Source organism: Chiroxiphia lanceolata, chromosome 22 (assembly GCF_009829145.1).
Source record: "Chiroxiphia lanceolata isolate bChiLan1 chromosome 22, bChiLan1.pri, whole genome shotgun sequence".
NCBI classification, from domain to species: domain Eukaryota; kingdom Metazoa; phylum Chordata; class Aves; order Passeriformes; family Pipridae; genus Chiroxiphia; species Chiroxiphia lanceolata.
In genome coordinates this window covers 3,966,193-3,988,785 of record NC_045658.1, presented here as the reverse complement: position 1 = coordinate 3,988,785, position 22,593 = coordinate 3,966,193, and the positions used below count along the sequence as shown (strand labels likewise).

Sequence of the window (22,593 nt, the reverse complement as noted above, 5' to 3'; positions counted from 1 at the left end):
CCTGAACAAGCTGATGCTTTCGTGAGATTTGTCTCAGCTGTTCCTGAGAAAGATGGGAGGCTCTGCTTGTCCTCCCTCATCCTTTCCCCTCTGCTGTGTTTTCACAGAATCTCTAAGGACTTTTTGGATTCTTTCAAAAGATTTTTTGGTTTGAAAGAGGAATTCAGCTTGTCTCAGATGCCAGTAGTGAACTCACTTATCTGAGGTGACAGTTAAAAATGAGAGGAAATGTGTGAAATCAAACCACTCAAACACAACAGCAAAGTCATTTGAGGCACCAGCTCTGTGAACAAAGATGTGTCAGGGAATCCCTGTGGATCGTTCCTGTCTTGGTCTGAAGGTGGAAAGTTCTTAAAAGTCATGGACAGGACATTCCCAAAGCCTTTAAGTGACACTAGAACAGGTCAAACACCTCTCAAAACTTTAACTCAGGTACATGATGACAAAACCCCTTTATCAGGCTGCTGCCACATCTGTTTTTTGTCTGCAGAGCTCTTCTTTGCTGCTGTTGCTGACGCCTTATTTCTTTCAAGGTAGGCACTTGAGTAACCTCTGACCGTTTTGTGGTGGCTCCTCCTACAGCAAAATTAACACCTCAGAGGATCTGCTCTCTTTCACTGCCTCCTGATCCATTAATGCCCAAAATTAAGGTGAACCAAAAACCTGATGGGTCAGTTTGTTTAGAAAATAATTTATACAGAACTTAATAGAAACCAAACTAAACATGCATCAGGTGTCCCTGCCTGTGACGGAGCAAAGGTACGGCAGGAGCTTCCTCCTCTCACAATTACTGTAACCTCACTGCTTACAGAGGGGCAGGTTTTTCAAGTTTTCCCTAAATTCCAGGACACCTAAAGACAAACGGGTGGCGGCGATACGCGAGGTGCTGACTGCAGCCTGGGACGATGTTCAGCAGCGGAATTTTAAGCCCATTAATAATAATTAAAGGCCAGAAAGGACAAATGCGCAGCTCTTAGGGGTTTGCTGCGGTCCCCGGGTATCGCTGCGGGCAGAGGCACAGCGAAGGCATCGGGCAGCTGCGGGCGCGGCTCTCGGGGCTCCTGCGGCCGCGGGAGCTTCGATGGCCGGGGAACAGCTCGGGGGACAGCGAGGGGACATCGGGGGGTCAGTGTGGGGACATCGGGGGGACCGGACCCTGCGCTGAACCCCGCCCGGCCCGGGCGGCGCCGCCCCCGCCGCTGCCCCTTTAAGGGGGCGTGGCCTCCGCGCCATCGGCCCATGTGCCGGACGGGCCAATGGGCGCGCTCGGCCCGGCCCCGCCCCGCCCGCGCGGCTGAGGGGGGACCCGGCGCGCGCCGCAGGCCGAACCCAGAGAGCCCCGAGGGAGCCGAGAGGGAGTTCTGGATCCGCCGCCCTCAGCGCCGCAGCCATGGCCGAGTGAGTGCGGGCCGGGAGAAGCGGGGGACAGCGCTGAAACTGCCTTGTGGCGTTGCGAGGGCCGACGGTGCCCCCTGTTCGCTGAGGGCAGGCAGGGGTCTCTCCGGCCGCTGCCCGGGGACTCTGCCCAGCCGCGGGGCCGGGGCGGTGGGTGCTGCCGTGGGCCCCTCTGTCCTGCGTGGCGGGTGCCGCGGTGGGCCCGGCGGGGAGAGGGAAGGGGCGGACGGGGCCTTGGAGGGGCTGAGAGACCCGCGGAGGGCCCGCGCCGGTGGCCGGGAGGCTGTGGCAGAGCCGGGGAGCGGCCGCTGCCCGAGTCGTGGCTGTGGAGCAGGGAGGTTGTGAGCGCAGGCCCCGAGGGGCAGCTTGGGCTCCCCTGCATGGGCCTCCGGCAGAATGTCCCGTTCTCCTCGTTTTCTGTGCTCACCCCAAATCATTTGGCGTTGCGGAAGCAAAAACGTGATGCAACGTGCAGACACGGTGTTGTGGTGCAGTGTCTGTTCATTGTGGAGCTGTGATAGAGCTGGATCCATCACTGACGTGTTAGAGCCGCTCGCTTTACTCCCTGCCTTGTAGTGCAGTGTTTTGGATTGCTTTTCCTGCTCATCCGACTGCGTCTTGGTGGTTGGGAATAAATCTCGGTGACTTGAAACACGCTGTGTGTTGTTCCGCACTCTGACCGGGAGCCACAAGGATCTGCAGCCTCCTCACGGGGGGCAGCTCTGATCTCTGCTCTGGTGACGGTGACGGGACCTGAAATGACCTGAAGTTGTGTCAGGGCAGGGTCCGGTTGGATCTCAGGAAAAGGTCCTTCCCCCAGAGGGTGATTGGCACTGAACAGGCTCCCCAGGCTTTGGCCACGGCCCCAAGGCTGCCAGAGCTCCAGGAGTGTTTGGACAATGCTCTCAGGGGCAGGAGGGGATTGTTGGGGTAGCAGGGCCAGCAGCTGGACTCAAAGATCCTCGGGGATCAATTCCAACTTGGGATATTCTGTGATTCTATGATCTCTTGCAGTAATAGCTGCCAGAATCAACTCAGAGTGTGTTTTTTAGGGAGGGGAGGGCTGGCCTGGTCAGAACAGCCTGGCAGAGGTGTGGATGCTGCTGCTGGATCACTGCTAATGAGACTCACCTGGCATTTTTGCTCTTCCACGTTCCAGAGCTGACATTGCTTTGATTGGACTGGCCGTGATGGGTCAGAACCTGATTTTGAACATGAATGACCACGGCTTCGTGGTAAGTGAAGGAAACGTTGTTCAGAAAAGCTGACTCAGTAGCACTTGGGATTGGAGCTGAGCATTTTGTGGGTGCTTTTTCCATCCTTGTGTGATGCCCTAATAGGTGCTGTTTCCTCCTTTTAGTTGTAACCTGTGCTGCCCTTTGTTGTTTCCAGGGAAGAGCAGCGGTGCAGGCCTGTACTCAGCTGGCGCCTGATATGTTAGTTATGCATGACTTTTCCTGAAGTTTGCCTTGGGCTTGGCCCTTAACCACAGCTTCCCAAGGCACTTGCAAAGACATGCTCGGGTCCATCCCTGTTCTGTGCCTGTGGGGAAGGTGGAACTGGGAGAGCACAGGGTGTTGAGCCTTGCTTGTATAATTTGTAGTCCGAGCTAAAGCAACTGTTCTGTTGGCAGCTTTTATTACCATGTTTTCTTGCTCCCCCAGGTGTGTGCTTTTAACAGGACAGTTTCCAAAGTGGATGACTTCCTGGCCAACGAGGCCAAAGGAACCAAAGTGATTGGAGCTCACAGCCTGGAGGAGATGGTCTCCAAGCTGAAGAAGCCCCGTCGCATTATCCTCCTGGTGAAGGCTGGAAGTGCTGTGGATGACTTTATCAAGAAACTGGTGAGGCAAACATTCCTTCTACCTGTGACTTCTTGCTGTCTTTTGGAGGAGTTTCCTCTGAAAGTTGTCAATTGTTCATCATTAATTAAATGTTGAAGGCGTGGAGAAAATCAAAGTGCTGATTTATTTTTGGCAGGTGCCGTTGCTGGAGACTGGGGACATCATAATTGATGGTGGGAATTCTGAGTATAGAGATACCACGGTAAGGCTGTTTCCTACCCAAAGTAAATGGATAAAATACACATGATTCTTTCTCCTCTGATCATCAGAACAGTCAGTTGAAAGGATGCCATCACCCTTCTGCTCAGGAAAAGCCAAACTGAATTATTTCTGCAAAATTAGATCATGCAGCCTGTTAAAAAGCGATTGTTACAGTAGCTAAGGACTGCTCTATAAAAATGTTTTATACAAGTCGCCCAAATCATCAGTGAGTTTTTTTATTGACATCTTTTAAAGAGTGAAGGCCTTTAGAAAATTTTCTGTTAAAATCTTAAGGAGTTTTCAGGGAGATTTCTAAGTCTAAGGGTCTTTGTGGATTTGTTGTTACTTTTCAGTCCTACATGATCACAGGACAATCCAGTCAGACAGAACTGCTAGTTTGGCTGTCTTGGTTAGTGGGAGCAGCAGAGTAATTATCTGCTTGTGATCAGACTGTAGCTCTAGGAGTTATAGAAGCTACGTTATCATATCTAGGATGCTCACAGGAAAATCCTGCATTCAGACTGGTATTTCTAAATCTTTATAAGGGGTGCTGGTGTTCATCTTTCTGCTTTGACATCTGATCTTGGATAAGTGAGTTGGCCATGCCAGAACAAAAAACAGGTACTCAGTGAGGACTGATCCTTGGGGAGCTTGCAGCTCTCCTTAGGGGTCTCAGCCTGTGCCTCTCTCCCACTCAGAGGGAATTATTTGCCCTTATGTTGTCCGTGCTTCCACCTGCACCCTGCAGTGAGCTCTGCAATTCCACCTGGGGCCTAATCTGCCTCCCCCACATCTTTGCACACAGCATGTGTCACCTGACACTTAATTCTGAGCCTTCTCCAGCCTCAGTGCTGCTCTTTTCTGTCTGGTGCTTAAGGACTTGTTTTCTCAGGGAGTCCCTTTTGCAAGATCAAAGCCACAGGAAGTTTCCTAACGCTCACTTTGGTGTGTGTACAGGCTTTCTCTAAGGTTGGCTGCTAACATGTCCAAAGCAGAATTGAAAACCTAATTTTAGGTCTGAATTGGTAACCTTTGTTTGCGAGGCTCTGTTGTTAAACAAAATCAAATAATGCTGCTCTGCTCTTTGTTCCAGAGACGTTGTAAGGAACTCCAGGCAAAGGGCATCTTATTTGTGGGAAGTGGTGTCAGTGGTGGGGAGGAGGGTGCCAGATATGGACCTTCACTCATGCCAGGAGGAGCCAAAGAAGCCTGGTAAGCATGAGCTACTATGTTTCTTCTTCAGAATGGTGTGCAATAATCATCTATGCACAATGAGAGCCGAGGGAGGGCAGGAGCAGGGTGTGGGTGTGGAGGGAACAAGATATGTTACCATCTCACTTCCTCAAGGCTCGAGATTTCTCAACCTAGCTGGGGTCATGAGGCAGTGCTGAACCTTCATGGCAGGCAGAACAGAGGTAGGTTTTTCTTCCAGGACTCCACAGGTAAAAGTAGGACCTCCAGAAATCTGAAGGGAGGAAGGAATTCTGCTTAAATGTTAAACGTGTACTATTTCATGTTTATTTTTGTCTTTTGAGGCCCTGTACACTTGGGAAGTTGCTAACCATGGATCAGGCAGCAGCAAAAATCCCTGTAGTGACACATTATAAAAGGAGGCTTTAATACATGTTTGTACTGATTATTGAGTACATCAATTTATCTGCAAGTTCCTGCATGGCTCTTTTGTACTCTGTTGCTGTACATCAATGCTCATATTATACTTTATCCTTGGGTGCCCATTCTCTCTGTAAATGTAGAAAGAAAAGGTATGTCCAGGCTTTGCCTGAGCTTTAGAATCTCTGGAGTCCCTGTCTGTTTGCATTAGTGTTTCATACCTGTATCAGCCTGTTCAAATGTGATGGCACAAAGCCATCAACAAGAGTGATCTGCTACCTCATCATCTTTTTGCCATGAACAGTTCAGTAAGGACAGCTTCTGTTTTTGGAGGGAGAAGATGTTTGGGCTCCTTTAAGTGCATTAGGCTTGTCTGCACAGTGTTGCAAACATGACTTGATTTGTAATATCTTGCAAAAACTGTCTAGTTGCAGAAAACATATATTTAATTGGCATTGCTGCATGGTGGGCTATCAACCTGCCAGCTGCCCTCAGCCCAGGCTGCCTTTGGGAAAGGAGGCATCTGATCCATACTGATGAATATTGTTTTTGTCTCTTATGGTGTTGTGATAGTTTGGGAATACTGGGTAAATCTGGGCCCTTCCTTGGTTACAAACTGGTCACCAAGGAAGGCCTAGACCAAACCACCACAGTGTCTGTGTCCCTGCCTGCCTGCTGAGCTGTATTGTTTCCCCACAGGCCCCACATCAAGACCATATTCCAGAGCATTGCTGCTAAAGTGGGATCTGGGGAGCCTTGTTGTGAGTGGGTAAATATTCATTTGGTACTGACTTAACCTGGGGTTAGATGCCCACTTAGGCAGCTTGGCTGCTGAAGCTCATGGATGTTTGTCCATAATAAACCCAGCACCATCAGTGGTTGATTTTGTGGTGGACTGGGCTTGTTTCCAGTCTGCCATCTCTGATAACTCACACCATGCCATGGGAAGGCAAAGTTTTGTGGCTGGGTCATGTGCTGGGGCAGCTGAAGGGACCTGTGACCCACTGGTTTCAGTAGCACTGGCTTTGCTTCCTTCCTTTAGGCAGAAGGAAGCCACGGGCAGGTATCAGACTCTGGAATTAGTGACGGTGCTGTTGCTGATGGGATTTCTGGATGTTTCCTGACAGGTGGGAGATGAAGGTGCTGGACATTTCGTGAAGATGGTGCACAATGGGATCGAATATGGAGACATGCAGCTGATCTGTGAGGCCTACCACCTCATGAAGGATGTGGTGGGCATGGAGCACGATGAGATGGCAAAGGTGGTGATCTGCAGTTTTTAGTGTCTTGCCTTTTTTTGTGCCATGGTGGTGTCTGCCCCTGGTGAGGGGCTGGGCTTGGGTGAAGCTGCTGCACGTGCATGAAGGGAATTTTTCTGACATGCCTCCTGCAAGGGCAGTGCACAATATTCCTGAACTTCCCATGAGGTAGGGAGCAGCAAGCACATACAGCTGAATGTTTATAGGAGTTGTCTAAACTCTCCCATTCTCTGCTGATTTCTCCCCAGAAAGTATGTTTTTGTGTAGAGATAGGAATTACCTTGCCTGAAAAGAGCTAGTGAAACATTGAGCATTATAATCAAACAGGCAAAATGCATACATAAATCAGTTGATGTATATTGTAGATATAGCAGATTGGGGTGTGTATATATATATATATGTATATATGTCTATGTGTATATATATATGTATATATGTGTGGGGGTGTATGTAAATGTATGTGTATATATATATGTATGTATGTACAAGCACATTTCTTCCCCTTTTCCAGGTGTTTCAGGAATGGAATAAGACAGAGCTGGACTCTTTCCTGATTGAAATCACAGCCAATATTCTCAAATTCAAAGACAGTGATGGCAAGTACCTCCTCCCAAAGATCAGGGACAGCGCGGGACAGAAGGGCACAGGGAAGTGGACAGCCATCTCTGCCCTGGAATACGGAGTCCCTGTCACACTTATAGGTAACTGTTCCTCCATCTGCCTTCATCCTTCCTGCTGCAGGTACCACATCCCAGTAAGGAGGTTTTTCTAGGTGTAGCTGTTGTAGCCTTTCTGCCCTGGTTACTGGTTTTGTCTGAGGGGCTTGTTTTTACCTTGTTCCTTAAATGGTGGCAGTGCTGTTGTCACACCTGTGTCTGTGGTGTCCCCACAGCGCTGTGAGGACTCGGGGACAGGTGAGCATGAAGTGCTGTGCTGGGAGTGTTGTAACACAGGAGCTGTAATACATCTGCAACACCTTTACAGTGCCCTGATACCACCGGTCCGGTGTGGGCTTCCCGTTGGGTAATTAAATGACTCAACAGGTTCTTTGCTCTCAGAATTGCTTTCATTTTCATGCTTTCTCTACTTCTTTTTCCTTTGCCTTGGCTGGTCCAGTCCTGAAGATAAGAAAAATTATATTCAGTAGCTAAAAGAGAGTAACTGCAGTGTAGCTGTCAAAGAAACATGGCTGCATTCCAAGAGCAAAACAACTTCTGTAAATGGTTTTAATACTCTACTGCTGCCCTAGTCTTTCAGTTCTAGGCTTGAAACAGTGTTTCTTTCTTGTGCTGTTACTATTGTGCTCTTTGGGGTTCTTGCAAAGATCAAGGGTGGGGGAGGCACTCCCTGATTAGTGCTGTGCAGTGCCAGGGAGCAGGTTGGGTAACGATGGGCTGATGAGGAAGTGTGTGCCAGAGTCCTTGTGCAAACGTGGCCGCTCTCGGGGCCGTTGCTCTGTGTGGTTTTACTACGTAAGCATGACTTGCAAACTTCTGCTTGTAAGAGCAGAGTCATGCTGCTCCTGCTTTTCCCTGATTTTCCTACCCTGCTCCTCCTCCCCAGTGTAGGAGGAAGGTTTTTCAGAAATGGAAAGGAGCCAGTTCTGATTTACATGTGATATGCTAATCCTGCTGCAGGGAGGATCCGGAGTCTTGTGAAAACATTACTCATTCTTCTTTTTGTTGTTGTTGTTGGTTTGATTTTTGGAGTGTGGTTTTTTTCTTTGATAATTCATGGCTAACTTAAAAGGTGAAACAAAGGTATAGTATGAAGACTTACTTGCTTTCTTTCTATCAGACCCTGAAAGGAAAACTTTTTTTTTTCTCTCCCATTTTACAATACTGTCATCAGTTGCAAATAAATACTACTTAAACCAGCATGATTAGGAATTGACTGAGCCAGATCAAGAGACTGTCATTCAGGCTTTCTCTCTGTGAGCTGAAGGTACTCCTGTGCTACCTCCTTAGCCCTGACAGATGACATTTAGTAACCTGCTTAGTGATGTTATAAAACTTTCTTATGGGCTTCTGAATACTAGTGTTAGGGGCCTCTCAGATTTATGAGTCTTATTTCCTCCTATAACTGATTTATTCTTGATTTTCACTGCCCTGTGTTTCACTGTGTCTGTGGCTCATGGAGCAGTGACACTCCCTGTGTTCTCAAGTCTCTCAGTCACTGACAGTGATGCTCAGCTTTCTAATGATCTCCCTTTCCTGCCGTGCCCAAAGGTGAAGCTGTGTTTGCACGGTGCCTGTCTTCCCTCAAGGATGAGAGAGTGCAGGCCAGTAAGCTGCTGGAAGGGCCCAAAATGACTCAGTTCAGTGGGAACAAGAAGGCCTTCCTGGAGGACATCCGCAAGGTGAGTCCCTGTGCCGGGCCAGAGCTGCCCACCAGAGCAGGGCTGGGGTGCTGTGAGCCCTGGGGAGGAGCTCTTGTGTTTAGATTTCATAACAGTTGGTTCCTGGTTTCAGCACTGTGCACTGGCTAGTGATGTCCACAAAGCACAGTGTGACCTATTCCTGACCAAAGAATAGTCCTGAGGGAATTCAAGTCTCCCCACAGTGGGCAGTGGTCACTGCCTGGGGTGCAGAGGTCATAATTCATGCACAGGAGCTTTTCCACCCCTCAGCACTCCTGTCTTTGCAATGGGTATTGACCTCTTGATATCTCTCTCTGCTGAGACCAAGCTTTCCAACAACTAGAAAGGATATTTTGGTTCTCAGATAGCTGGAGTGTCAACTGTGCCCATCCTTGTTGAGATGTGGACTAAACAGAATACGTAGACCGTGAAGTTTATAGTTCAACTTCGTGAGACTTCTCTTGGAATGTGACTTTGGATTTTTTTTTTTTAGGCCCTGTATGCTTCCAAGATTATCTCCTATGCTCAAGGCTTCATGCTGCTGAGACAAGCAGCCAAAGAATTCGGCTGGACACTGAATTACGGTGCCATTGCACTGATGTGGAGGGGAGGCTGCATCATCAGGAGGTAATTAAGAGGAGGGGGTAACTTGGTTGCTGAGGGGAGAAGAGCAGGCAGTTTAGTTTATGTGGTGCTTGGCTGACAAGCCTGGAGATTTCCTTGGAAAATCCATGGAGTTACTCTGCTGATGAGGTCCTGAGAGGCTGTTTCTCTACAGAGACAGACTAAAAGTTACCAGATGAATCCTCTGTTCTGGTAGCTTAGAAAATCTGCTGCAGATTTTCTTTAGTCTTTGTAATGTTTGGAATCTGAGTGTGGCTGAGTGAAATTTTGGCACTGTAAGTTTTGGATTCTGGGCCTTTGTTGAAAGCCGTGAAATTCATTCCTGGTTTACTTCTGCCTAGTGTGTTCCTGGGAAAAATCAAAGATGCTTTTGATCGAAACCCTGACCTCCAGAATTTGCTGCTGGATGATTTCTTTAAGACAGCTGTTGAAAACTGTCAGGTGAGTTCCAAGGAAAGGAGAGCACAGAAACAATAATTTACAGCCAGGACTGTCATGGTTCTTCTCTTTGATACTGGCCCAGCTATGACTGGAAACTGAGGGTTTCCATTTTAGTGTTATAGAAGAGCCTTAGGCAATAGCAATTCAGAAGGACCACAATATGAGGGAAGAATGCCTGGCCTGTATGAACATTCTCATCACTGCCCTGTGCACTTGGATTTCTGTTCCAGTACCATTGTTTGCAGTAGCCCCAAAACAACAGCGTTCCAGACCCGCTATTCTTTGGGCCTGGGTCTGTCCAAACAGTGTCCTGATTTGGTTGGAGCTGACAGGCAGAATTAAAACCAGATTATCTGACTAACAAAGAAGTCGTATATTATCATTAATAACTCTTGTAACTGAATCTGAATATTCCATGCAAGCCACTAGATCAGATGAACAATTGTACCAGGGATTATCCACATGTCTGTCTGAAGTATCACACTGACCTCTTATGCCCCTGGGCGAGCTTTGTCCTAGGCTTGGTGAGAGGTTCTGGAAGTGCCTCAGTGTTTGCTCAGAGCATTCCCTGCTGGGTTTGTGCTTTTGGGATGTTCTGATCAAGTTTATGTGAAAGAACAGCATCCTTGCTTGAGGCTGTGTTTTGAGTTCATGCCTCAACTCTTCTCATCCTGTTGTTAACTCTTATCTTACCATTATTTTGGATCAACCTGTTTATGTAAAATCAGGAATCTACTCCTGATTTGCACAGACTTGGTTATTAGATTTCATAGAATGTGAAGTAGCACACAGTTGTACTAAAATAGTGCATGTGCCTGCACATCCCTCTGAGCAAGCACTGATTAGTTTCTTTTATTTCCCCCTTCTTCTCCTCTCTCACAGGATTCCTGGCGCCGTGTGATCAGTACTGGAGTACAGATTGGAATCCCTATGCCCTGCTTCACCACTGCACTTTCTTTTTATGATGGATACAGGCATGAGGTACTGCCAGCTAACCTGATTCAGGTGGGTACTGAAGTAGCTCTTCTGGCTACTGAAATATCATTGTGTTGTTTTTTAAGCACTGCTTTAAAGGCTTTGGTGGCAGTACCTCCTAATCACTCACAGTATAGACTGCCTAATGTGTTTGGTACACCTGAAATACACTTAAATGTCAATAAAATACTTAGATATATCTGGATAAAGAACACCAGAGATAGTGGTGTGGGAGTGCCCAGCATGTGTTAGTGTCCCATCTGTGAACCAAGGGGAGTGATACCTTTGAATCAAAATGCTTTGTAGAGAAGTATCTTTGAATGTTTGCATGTATAAGTGCTTGCTTTTTAGATTAGTACCAAGCAGAAGTAATATAGTTGTGTTTCTACAGAACTCATAATTACTAGATATTAATAAATGTTTCATTGCAGTGATTTTTCTAATAACGAGACAGTAAATTTGAATGTTACGATACTGAAGTCTGATCTTTTTTCTAGTATTCCTATAGTTGAATATCAGTAGGTGCAACTTGTAGTCCTCATGTGACTGTGATACTGATGTGTCTGTTTTGTGTGTTTGTGTTCCAGGCTCAGCGGGATTACTTTGGTGCACACACATACGAATTATTATCGAAGCCGGGGGTATTTATCCACACTAACTGGACAGGCCATGGAGGAAATGTGTCCTCTTCTTCCTACAATGTCTAATGGAAATCCTTCCACTTGAAGCCAAGATACTGTAGATCCCAGATATTTCTCCTAGAAATCACTTTTTACTGTGCTAGAACTTGTGTTTGGACACTTTTGTAATAACTTGTGGGTATATTTCATATATATATATATGTGTATATCTCAATATATATATCATATAAGAAAGCTAAATAAATTTAGTTATAAATATATTGAGGGGTTTTCTTTTCACTACTGCTGGCTAAAATATCTTTGTGCAGTACTTAATAGACTACAGTTTATAATTACAGCATTTTTATTGTATTGTAGTGCATACAGTCCTAGGGATCAAGGCAGAGATGAGTGGAGTTCAGTAATTTCCGAGGTGGAGAGTGTCAAACAGCACAGTAATGCTACACAAGGTCCTAGGGAGGCAAAGGCCTTTTTTTGGGTTGCCATGGTTTATTTGTAATGGGCAGTAGCTTAATTCTTACCGATTTAATTCCTGGGTGTTCACCTGCTCACTGTGAGCTCTGTGCTCTCTGTGGGAGGGTGAAGGGTGGGATGGATCGTGGAGAAACAGGAACGATATTCCTGTCACCAAACCATTCTCCCTACAACTGTTATTCCTAGATTTAAGCTCTGGCATAAACCTTTGGCCTAGCTGTGTGCTTGCGGTTTTTACCCCAAATCTCCCTGATTCTTTGCCTCTTCTTCCCAGGGGGCAATTAAAAATCCCCACAGTTGGCTCTATTTTATATCCCCTCCCTGCAATGCTACTGCCAGTCATCTCCAGGACTTCTGAAAATTCACCTGGATGTCTGAACCTTTCGTTTTTCCCTCAGAAGTGTTAAATCTTCCCTCTCAAGTGTTAAATTTTGTGCTGCGCGCTGACTTTTGTAGCAATTTTTTTTCTCCATTTGTTTCTGCTAAGGCAGATACTTATTATCAAATATCTCTATACGGCAAAATACGACTTTCAATTTCAGTCAACTTTTCTGCAGACCACTCATTAATATTCGGGATCTCCGCGAGATAAACGGGTGTCGCGGGTGCCGGTGAGCAGCGGGGTCGCGGCTCCCCTCAGAGCGGCCCCGGGGCGGGGCCCGACATGGCGGCGGCGCGGCCCCGCCCCGCGCGCTGGGCGGGAAACTCTGAGGGGCGCGATGGCGGCGGCGGGCGAGGAGGAGCGGCTGCTGCTCACACAGGTACCGGGCGGCGCGCCGGGGTCGGGGCCCTGAGCCACCGCCTGCAGGCGGCTGTGGTGGCCTGGAGCGGAGCCGGTGTGTCAGTGCCTGCCCCCGCCTTGGTCCCTGCAGAGGCTGAAGGCGGCGGTTCACTACACGGTCGGGTGCCTGTGCCAGGAGGTGGAGGAGGACAAGGACATACGGTTCAGCAAACAGAGCATCGCGGCCATCTCGGAGATCACCTTCCGACAGTGCGGTACAGCCTGGGTTGCCTTGTATTACCTGGTGTTACGTGGGTTACCTGGGGTTACCTTACCTGGGGTTACCTGGGCTACCTGATGCTTCCTGGGTTACTTGGGTTACAGCTCCTGGGTTCAGGAGCCACTGCTGGAGACAGGGGGCTTTAAAATGATAGCACCGAACTAGGTGTCACTGGGGCATTCCCCTGCACTGTGTTTTTAACAGTACAAGAAATAGCGTTTCTGCTTTTCAGACCTGAAAAAAGCATGTAAGTGCGTGTGGAAATATCGTGCCTGTGCAAGAGTGGCACCTAATAACCAGCTGTGGTCACCTCTCATAACTGACTTGGATAACCTGCACTTAATACCTTTGTAACAACTGCTGTATAATATGTATCTCTTCCCACTCAGCATTTTAAAATATGTGTCATCTTTGTGTTTTCTCCAGAAACCTTTGCAAGAGACCTTGAAATGTTTGCAAGGTAGGCGCTGATTGTTACAAAGGCTTTCTTCTTCAGTGTTAGCTCCTAGATAATCTTTAAAACACCTCTTGTAATTCAAGGTTTTAAGTGTTCTGTTGTCTGCTTAAATAGTGGCTGTGAAGTTAGGAAATAGATATTCCCTGCAGGTACTTCCTGATCTTGGAAGCTCATTTTTGTGGTACAAGTGATTGTTTAGATTAACGACTGTCTATAATCATCAAATGCATTGATACACAGGGGTAGTGGATGGTCTGGGGGTGACAGGTGATTACCAAGCTGGTTTCTCCAAGGAGGTAAAGGAGAGTTTTTAGTTAAAACCCAACACAGTGACCTGCTGACAAGTAACAGGGAACAGGACAGTGGTGCTTGGAGTTCTGGTTGCTATATTTTCACACAGGAAGTGTGGGAATTTAGATGTACAGAAACAAGCTTGATAAAACAGCGTTTTGTGCGTAGTTGGGGAAGACAGACAGGTGGGGTTTGCTCAGTGCATATTAAACCCCTTTAGTCCCTGAATTCAGTGCTCTCAATGAGATGCTCTATGGCCTCACAGACAGTGTTGGCAAACATGTTAAGAGGTGTTTTTATTTTATGCAGGCATGCAAAACGAAGCACAATCAATACAGAAGATGTGAAGCTTTTGGCTAGAAGGAGCAGTTCTTTGGTGAGATTCACTGTATTTTCTGTCTCACAACACTCTTAAACCAGCTAAGAGCATTTGAATGAAGGATATAGATGATGAAGCAACTGTTGTTTAGGCAATTTCACTGTCTTACTGATGATGAGTGGGCACAAATCCAGTGATTTTTAAATTTTCATCTTACTTCATGACACTGCCTCACTGTGGGAACACACATCGCATTGCAATTCAGGAGTTGCAGGAGGGTTGCTGAGGTTCCAAGTACAGAAGTGCAATAAAACCCACTATACAGACACGGCATCAGCAATCCTGGAGATGAATCACTTTGCTTTTTCCTGATGTGTTCCTTTGTTGTAGCCCAGGAATAGCTTGAGTCTGCCTCGAGGAGCTGAGTCTCCTCACATTAACACAGGGATCATGGAATCATTGCATTCTCTCTTGTGCTGATCTCTGTGAAGTTCAGTGGATTAAACTCACTGATGTTATGACATACCTGTACATGGAACCATGAAGAAGAAAGCTTCCAATACTGATTTTAATTTTATGTGAGGAGATTTTTTCCTTTCATATGTGATTCAAAATATGCAACACGAACTTGCCTGAGAAGGCAGAGTAAATGTTTTTTTAGAGTCTGTCATCTTTCTTGTAGTAAGAATTTGCCCTATGACTTTCTCTTCAACATTTCTCTCTAATTTGGTGTGAATAAATGAAGTTCTTCAGTAGAGAACTAATTAGTTTATTGTTCTCAGCTAAAATATATCACCCAGAAGAGTGATGAGCTTGCATCAAGTAACTTGGAGCAAAAGGAGAAGAAGAAAAAGAAGTCCAGTGCAGCCAAGGGAGAGAGAACTCCTGGGGAAAAAGAAGCAGCTGTGACTGAAAATGAAGATTCCAACATGTCATGATTTACCTTTCAAGTGATGTCTCAGGTCAGCTTCTCTTAGTATCCTAGAGAAACCAGAATTAGCCTATGTAAGATTCCTCTTGCAGGTTAACACCAGTAAGGAATCTTTAGGTTTTTAGGTGAACACGATGAGTTGGATTTTTATTGTTCCAAAAATGCAAGGTCTGTGAGAATTCAGTAAAGCTTATGCCCAAAATGCCCTAATTGCTCACAAAAGGTATCTGTTACTAAAATTAAACTCCTTTAAATAAAGAGTTTAAAGCAGAACATTCTCACTGAACCATAATAACTCAGTATGTGCAACACCCTCAGTGCTGCTACTTAATTTCTCCAGTAACTGTTTGACTTCCTCCTTGCTTCCAGTTTGGATGCTTTTGCTCAAGCATGTGGAATATTTTGGTTTTGTTTTAACAGCCTTATCTCTTACTTGTTGCCTTGACAGTTTAAACATGTTTTGTGTCGTTTCCCCCCTGTGACACTGCTGGGGTATAACCTTTACTGTCAGGAATTCCCATTTTCAGGCAGCACTGTGGCTCTGGAGCAGTGGGCAGACACCGACCCCCATTGCCCTCTGCTGGGCTGGCAGAGCCTTACAGAGTGCAGAAGAGTTGTAAAGGAGAATTCAAAAATAATTTGATTCAAAAGAAGCAGATTTAAAGACATCAGTAATTAGACAGAAATAGCCAAGGGAAATGAGAAGGCTGCTGTGTGGGCCAGCTTGATCCAGCAAGAATTAGCTTGCCAAGGATAGTCTAAAATATGCAGCAAGAGAGGAAAGACTTGAACACTGTTTCTCTTGCTCAGCCCTTGATTCATGAGACAGACTCTTCCTTGAAGTCACTTATTCCTTCCTGCAGGATACAGCTTAGGGCAACTCCTCCAAACCAAGTTTAAAGTCATCAGCTTCTCATTTTAGTAAGACCTAATATATTAAACACCACCCCAGGATAAAGAAGGTTCTGCATGACAGAATATTTCTGATTGCACTTGAGAAGTTCTAGGTGTAGCCTTGCTCTGTATTTGAAAGAAGAGTGCACTTCCTAGACTTGAGTCACTTGGCTACCCATGACACAGTGGAAAAAGAGCACTGCTCTTGTGCAGCCTTTCATTCTTGCTCTGTATTTGAGCTTTTAAGCAGGAGTGATAGGGAAAATCCCATGCCTTTTGTAGGCTGTAACTATCTAGTATTGATCAAATAAAATGAGGTGCTGCAGTGCAGAACACGGGAATATCATGAATCCCCATCTCTGTGGGGGAAATTTTACACAATGGCTCTTCAATACCCTCCCTTTCCCCCATCCCAGACCGTTCCACTTTCAGGGATGAGATTTCTTTTAGAAGAATTCAGCACATTAATTATAGCAGCTGGTGGAAATATCAAAACTAGCCCAACAGTAAGATAAAAAGCTTTTATTGATATTAGAAAAAAAGACTTTAACAAATTTAGTAATAAGCCAGTTAATACAAAAGCATCATGATGCTCCACTCATGATTAGGAGAGTAACACAGCAGGCCAAATACAAGTCTTCTGTCACACAGCCCTACAAAGCAATTATTTCCACCTTTGCTGCATTTTACCAGTTAGTTCTTACACAGCACCCAAGAAAAAGCTCTGAAGTGAAAGGACTTTGAATTTACTTTAACTGATGAAAGCAGTGTGAGAATTCAAGTTCTTAGATCCCAGGCTGGAGCTTAGAGCCAGGCAGCAGCTGGTTAAACCCTCTGCCCTGTTCACAGCTGTGCCTCAAAGTGTCTCGCAGAGATCTTCCACCCTTTACACTGGAAATGGTTTGGGGGGACAAGGTAAGCAAACTGCCCAGGGCCTCGGGAGCTGCAGCCACCAGGATCAGATGGAAGCTTCTGGCTCCCAACCAGGTTTGCAAAGCTGAACCCTTACATGCTGTGTTTAGCAATACCATTGTTCCAGTATTCTGCAAAAAGTCAAAATCCCTTTGGTCACACATGATTTGAATCATCCCAGGAGTCTAAGCCTCAGGACAATGTCCAGATTTCCCTTGTCTATAGCCAGAGCACAGTATGACCAGCAAACTCTGGCTCCCAGGACGTGTCTTTGCTGGTGTGGATCCTAATGCAGAAGCAGGAGCTGAGCTGCCAGCAGCAGGGCACTGTTATTTTTTGCGTTTTGAGCTGGGCCAGTCCCCCCAGGGCAGGGTTTTCTTGCCCTTGGACGTGCTCCGCAGGGAATGCAGGGTCTGCACCTGCTGGAGGCGCTTGGAGAGCTCCTGGTCACAGGCTGCCTGCAGAGCTCCAGCCTTCTGCTTGTCCCACCCCAGAGCCGAGGCCAGGGCTGCTCTGTCTTCCTTCAGCACCAGCTGTAGGAAAGCAGATTTCTAAGTCTTTTCCACTGACTCCCCCACCCCGACCCTCTGCCCACATGAACAACAGCACCAATGAGGCACCTGTTTAGCACTTTGGAGCAGAGGATGTTCCCAGCTTTCATCACCTATTCCATGGGCCACTGGATTTCCAGTGTTCTGCCACCACTCAGAGCTTGAAGCTCTGTTCAGATGTTCAAGGGAGCAAACAGCAGCTACTTAGTTTCCACAGCAGGGAAAAGCAACAGCAGCCAGGTCACAGTTTGGAAGAACACCTTTCTATAGTGGTTACAGTTTAGCTGGACTGTCCCAGCTGGGGGGTTGTTTACAGTTTTCAAAAATAATGAGTTGTTGATTTGGGGTGTATAACAGAAGTATAGCTAGATGCCTCTGCATACAAAAAACCATCCTGCTGGTAAGACAGCTGACTATGATTTGTCAGAGACCAAACCCAAGAGTATTTTGTGGCTTTTTGGAGTATGTGAAACAGTGTCAGCTGGCTGACACAGAGGGGCTGCAAGCAGGGGGTACAGATACTGAGGTCTACTGACATCAGAGCCTCCAGGAGCAAGGACAGCTTCCCCTACAGCCTCTCTCTCCAGATATCTCCCTGGATAGGGTTGTGTCATTCTCACCCACCTCTAGGTCCTGACTGTCCAAGCAGAGCTCTGGAGCAGGTTTCTCCCTCAGAGCAGCAAGGATCTGGTCACTGAGGGCTGTTTTGGCTGGAGTGCCTGTGCTGCTGGTACCTGTGTCAACCACATCCATCTCCTTCCTTGGTGCAGCCTGAGGTTCTGAAAGGGAGCAGAGTCAATATAGCCCCTGACAAACACAGGACAGGAAAAGTGGCCTGGACTGCTTTGATGGTTGTGAGATTAATAAAATATGCATCTTATCTAGGTGTACCCTCTAAGTTAAGAAATCCATAATGCCTATGTGATTTAAGCTTTTCTCCCAGTATTCTCCTTTCAGGCATTGTGAGAATTCTCTCACCTGGTCAGAGAATTCTCACACCATATACACTAAACCAGCTCTTGCATCAACCCCACTAACAGCTGCTGAGCAAATGACTCACTCCAGTCCTTCACTCCACCTTATTTATTCCACCAACTATTTCAGGCATCTCTGGGAAGCTCCTTCTCCAGCATCTCAGTGCTCCCTACCTGCTACTTTGCTTAAGACACTGTCTTCAGTTTTCAAGGCCTCCAGGTAGAGCTCCAGGAGCTGCCTTGACTGACGCTCCTCTTCTCTTCTGTCCAGCACCTGCTGCAGGGTGTCCTGCAGCACCTGGGTTTTGGTTTCACTTTGGGCAAGTTCTTCTGCCAGGTCTGAACGTGGCACATCAATCAGTACCTGAAAACAATGCCAGTGCTGAGCAACTCATTCCATGGCACGCAGGAGAGTGCCAGCCCTCCTGAAACCCAGAGACCAGCCCTCCTGAAACCCAGCATGTCCCCCAAGGTTTCTTGTGAAGCCACCATTCTTTACCAGAAGCCAAAAGGCATCCAGGGACAGTCAGGGTTAAGAGCACCATGCTCAGACACTTGAGTGTTTCCCCTGCACGAGAGGTTTGACTCTGGCACCAACAGCCAAACAGCAGCAGGTGAATTAAGCCTGAGATCTCGTTTACTGATTCTGTTCTCTCCTGAGATGAATGGACACTGATGGGCAGAGCCAAGGACAGGGACTGGGGGTTTCCCCACTCTACCTGGAGGTCTTCTTCAGACATCAGGATGATATTGGACAGGTCACCCTTCAGCTGCCTGGCCAGCTGCTTCCACTTCTCCGCAGCACTGTCCACTTCATCCGCAGCCCCCGAGAGCCAGGATGTTCCACTGTCTGACACAAGAGTCATCAGCTCCCTGGGTCACTCCTGATCCACCTGAGACAGCCTAATGTCACCAGGTGTATTCCAGACACCCTCCCCTCCCCTGCTCCCTCACCCACAGCCTACCAAAGCTTTTGCCGGACCATTTCTCATCCTTGGCCAGTGCCACAAACTTGGTGTTAGCTGGCAAACACAAGAAGTAATCCTCATCATCCACAATGGTCCCATCTTCTGCCAGCACCAAGGTGATGGGCTCCCTGGCCTTGTCAATGGCCAGAACACCACAAGCTGCACAACAGAAAAAAAAAACTTAATTAAATGACAGAAGTGACACAGCACTGCCCTTTAATAACCTCCAGCACAAGGCACAGGCAAGTCTCAGTGACTGAGGCCGGAGCCCAGACCTGTCTCCTCACAGATCTGCACATCAGCTCTTTTTTAGCACAAACACACATGCCCTCCCTCCAGAAATTAACATTAGAATCACAGAATCATGGAATCATCAAGGTTGGAAGAGACCTTTAGGATCATCCAGTCCAACCATCACCCAGCACTGCCACTGTAACCCCTAAACCATCACCACACGTTCTGAACACCCCCAGCGATGGTGACTCCACCACCTCCCTGGGCAACTTACTCCTATGCTTGACCACCCAATGTTTTCCTAATCTCTAATCCGGATCTCCCCAGCGTCAGTTTAAGGCCATTTCCCCTGGTCCTCACTGCCGGACAGCGGCTGTTTCCCGGTGCAAACCTCGGCACAGGCAGCGGGCCGGCCGCGGGTCAGTGGAAGCACTTCCCGATGCTCGTTCCCACCTCCCCTCGCATCCTCCGCTGCGAAGCGCCCCCGGAGCCCCGGGGACTCAGCTCAGCACCACGGGAGGGTCCGGGATCCCCGGGGCTCCCACTGGGCCCCCCCGCGCCTTGTCCCGGGACCGCGGGCTCACCCTTGTCCCGCAGCTCCCGCAGGCAGGACGCGGCCACGCCGTGCTGCTCCGCCCCGTCCCGCCGCCGCACCACGCAGCGCTTCAGCCGCGCCGCCATCGCCTGGCGCCGGGCGATGCTTCTGCAGGCAGGGAAGGCGCTCCTGCCGGGAAGGGCAGGGACACGGCCCGCCTGCCCCGGCTGAGACCGGCCGCTCCCGGCAGCTCACGGCACCCGGGGATGCCCCGCGGGGCGCAGCGATGCGCCGGCGCTCGGCTCGCCGTGCCTGCGGGAGGGGAGGGCGCTGCATCGCGCGCTCGGGGGTGGATTGGGCACGCCTGGGAAGATGGCGGCGGCGGAGCGAGCGGAGCAGCCGGGGCAGGTGAGGGGGGTCCGAGGGGCCGGGCCGGGCCGGGGGCCCTGGGGGGCTTCGGGGGGCTCCGAGGGGCTCCGGACACACCCCCCGGGCACCGCGGGGGCCCTGCTGCACCGGGGATCTCTGCCCTCTGCGAGCGGGAGCTGTGCGGGGCTGGCTGGAGCAGGCCGGGCCCTGGGCACAGGCGCGGTGGCATTGAGGGGCTGTGGGTGTGAAAGTCGTAAAGCGTGCGAATAAAGGGAGAAATAAATGCAAAGACGTCCGGGGAGAAAGGACGTGGTGTGCCAGGTGGGCACGAAATGAGGTGGAGCCCTGTGCAGGGGGGAGGGTCGGACTCGATGGTCCTTGTGGGCCCCTTCAAAGTCGGAATGTTCTGGGATTCTGTGAGGAGTCAGACAAAATACTGCCTCTGCCTTGCACCTGCGAGGGAGGGAGAGGGATCCTGGAACCAGGAGCGTGAAAGGGCAAAGCAGTAAGAAACTGCTGTCAGATGTGCTGTCAGACACTGAACGGGGAGGGCCAAAGAGCAGTGGTTTGAGTGCTCACGAAACACTAAAAGCTTAAGGTATTTTTAAACTGGGGCATGAAATGAATGGAGCAACCAGAGAGAAGAAGAAAAGTGTGATGTAATAGTATTTAGTATATATTGTTAAAGGTCTTTCCCAGCCTTGATTCCATGGGATAGGTTTGATGTAGGTGTGCCTAGTGTAGGTTCCTGTCACTCTTATTGTGTTGCTGATGGCCCAGGGTCACTTGTATTCCATTGCAAACTCAACCCTCCTCAAATTCAGTGACCTCCTGGAGCTCTCTCACCTCCCCTGAGTCCCAAACAGGCTCCTGAGAAGTGGTGCCAGGGGAACTTGGGAAAGTCCTTTTGGTGCCCCCAGGAGGGAGGGGAAAGGTCTTGTCTGGCTGTTTGAGCAACTGGGGAGAAAATAAAGCAAAGTCTGCCAGGGACACACTTTTATGTGCAGTCTCTCAAATCTGCCCAGATTTGGCTAATTCACCATGAACCTCTCTGCTGATCCTTTCATTTTGGACTGAGGGGGCCGAGTTTGCAGGGAACGCTGTTGAACTAAACTGAAATGGAAATAAAATTACATAAAGTCTGTGCTCTTGGGTAACCAGCACAGGTCTGGGTTGTGAAAGGCCAAGTTACCAAACTCCTAGGAGGCTGGGCAGCTTTGCATCACCCAGGTGCTTTCATCAGTCCCAGAGTGAGGTGCAGGTGTTCCAGTCTATCCCTCACACTTCCAGGGAATGCTTTCAGAGTGAGGAGACCTGAAAATACTTGGGCAGTCTGCAAGGTTGGCACTTGCTGAGGAAGAAATCTGGTTAACTGGCAGATGTGGTTGCCTGAGAAACACTGAGGTTCTCTTGAGCTCAGATATTGTCCTCCCCTTGCACCTTTTTTTAGCAAACATTCGTTTAGTGTTGCTGTAGCTCAAGAGAAGTCTTGGTGTTTGCAAGTGGAAAAGTCTTGCTTTTTAATGGACCTCAGAAATGTAGCCAGAGAACCCCCTAGGTTTTAAAGTTAAGGACATGAAGGATCATGAAATGGTTTGGGTCAGAAAGGACCTTAAAGACCACCCAGTTCCAACCCCCTGGAACTGTGTCTGCAGTGAAAAATGGGAATGGTAACTCCCACCTGTTGTGTAACATGGGCTGTACAGAGTAAAGTGGAGTTAATGCCTGTGCTGCTCTGTAAGTCAGGAAGAATTTGGGATGAGGAGAAGAACCAGGCTGCAGAGAGACCTCTGCACCACAAAGAGCTCGCTCCATGTGGGCTCCTCTGAGGAGGGAGGGGATCTGGAGGCACCCTGGGTGAAAATGGTCAGTTAACTGGATAACTGCCCTGCTGGATTCTGTCCCAGTTCTTGCAGGAATGCTGGATTCTCAGGCAACAACAAGTTCCTTGCACCCCCTTTGGCTCCTGGCCTGACTTCACCAGCGGCAGTTTGTTCCAAGGACAGCTCTGGCTCTGCCCTCCCTCAGGCCTGGGGGCACCACTGGAGTTCAGCTGCAGGGTCACACACTGACACTGCCCCCTGCACACACAGCCCCCAGGAGCAGCTCTGCTCCTGCAGGAGCTTCCCTCCCTCCCCCTGTGCCTGGCAGGGGCAGGGGGGCTGCTCTGAGTGCCCAGGGCTGGGGGTGCCTGCTGAGCACAGATGGCCCCACCACCATCTCCCACTGCTGCACTTCCCTCATCCAGAACTCTGGGAACTGCTCGGTGCTCTCAAACTCCATGGACTTGGATGGGATTTGAGAGAATCTTGTAGCTCTGGCAGGAAGAAGGA

The 22,593-nt window shown here is 48.5% G+C and overlaps 4 protein-coding genes across 4 annotated transcripts in view; 3 read left to right on the top strand and 1 right to left on the bottom strand.

Annotated features, from left to right (window-relative positions):
• The first annotated feature begins 1,287 nt into the window (after positions 1-1,287).
• On the top strand, positions 1,288-11,607 carry PGD (phosphogluconate dehydrogenase). The gene is made up of 13 exons (XM_032708922.1): positions 1,288-1,398; positions 2,555-2,630; positions 3,060-3,239; positions 3,376-3,441; positions 4,534-4,652; positions 5,751-5,820; positions 6,179-6,313; positions 6,822-7,011; positions 8,539-8,669; positions 9,163-9,296; positions 9,635-9,734; positions 10,617-10,739; positions 11,297-11,607. The coding sequence occupies exons 1-13, from the start codon at positions 1,391-1,393 to the stop codon at positions 11,414-11,416; spliced, it is 1,452 nt and encodes a 483-aa protein (XP_032564813.1). The 5' UTR covers positions 1,288-1,390; the 3' UTR covers positions 11,417-11,607.
• Positions 11,608-12,481: 874 nt separating this feature from the next.
• LOC116797415 (centromere protein S-like) lies at positions 12,482-15,096 on the top strand. The gene is made up of 5 exons (XM_032708925.1): positions 12,482-12,585; positions 12,697-12,820; positions 13,252-13,285; positions 13,883-13,949; positions 14,675-15,096. The coding sequence occupies exons 1-5, from the start codon at positions 12,544-12,546 to the stop codon at positions 14,828-14,830; spliced, it is 423 nt and encodes a 140-aa protein (XP_032564816.1). The 5' UTR covers positions 12,482-12,543; the 3' UTR covers positions 14,831-15,096.
• A 1,128-nt stretch (positions 15,097-16,224) lies between these two features.
• On the bottom strand, positions 16,225-20,152 carry DFFA (DNA fragmentation factor subunit alpha). Its single transcript, XM_032708924.1, has 6 exons — positions 19,941-20,152; positions 19,120-19,281; positions 18,874-19,004; positions 18,329-18,518; positions 17,805-17,959; positions 16,225-17,162 (listed from the first exon to the last, which is right to left on the bottom strand). Exons 1-6 carry the CDS (start codon positions 20,035-20,037, stop codon positions 16,959-16,961), a joined length of 939 nt encoding a protein of 312 aa, XP_032564815.1. The 5' UTR covers positions 20,038-20,152; the 3' UTR covers positions 16,225-16,958.
• Positions 20,153-20,229: 77 nt separating this feature from the next.
• The window catches only part of PEX14 (peroxisomal biogenesis factor 14), a 71,732-nt gene continuing 69,368 nt past the window's right edge, over positions 20,230-22,593 (top strand). The window contains exon 1 of the mRNA XM_032708923.1: positions 20,230-20,299. Coding sequence (XP_032564814.1) covers positions 20,264-20,299 — 36 coding nt within the window. The 5' untranslated portion in view covers positions 20,230-20,263. The remainder of the gene's footprint in view (positions 20,300-22,593) is intronic.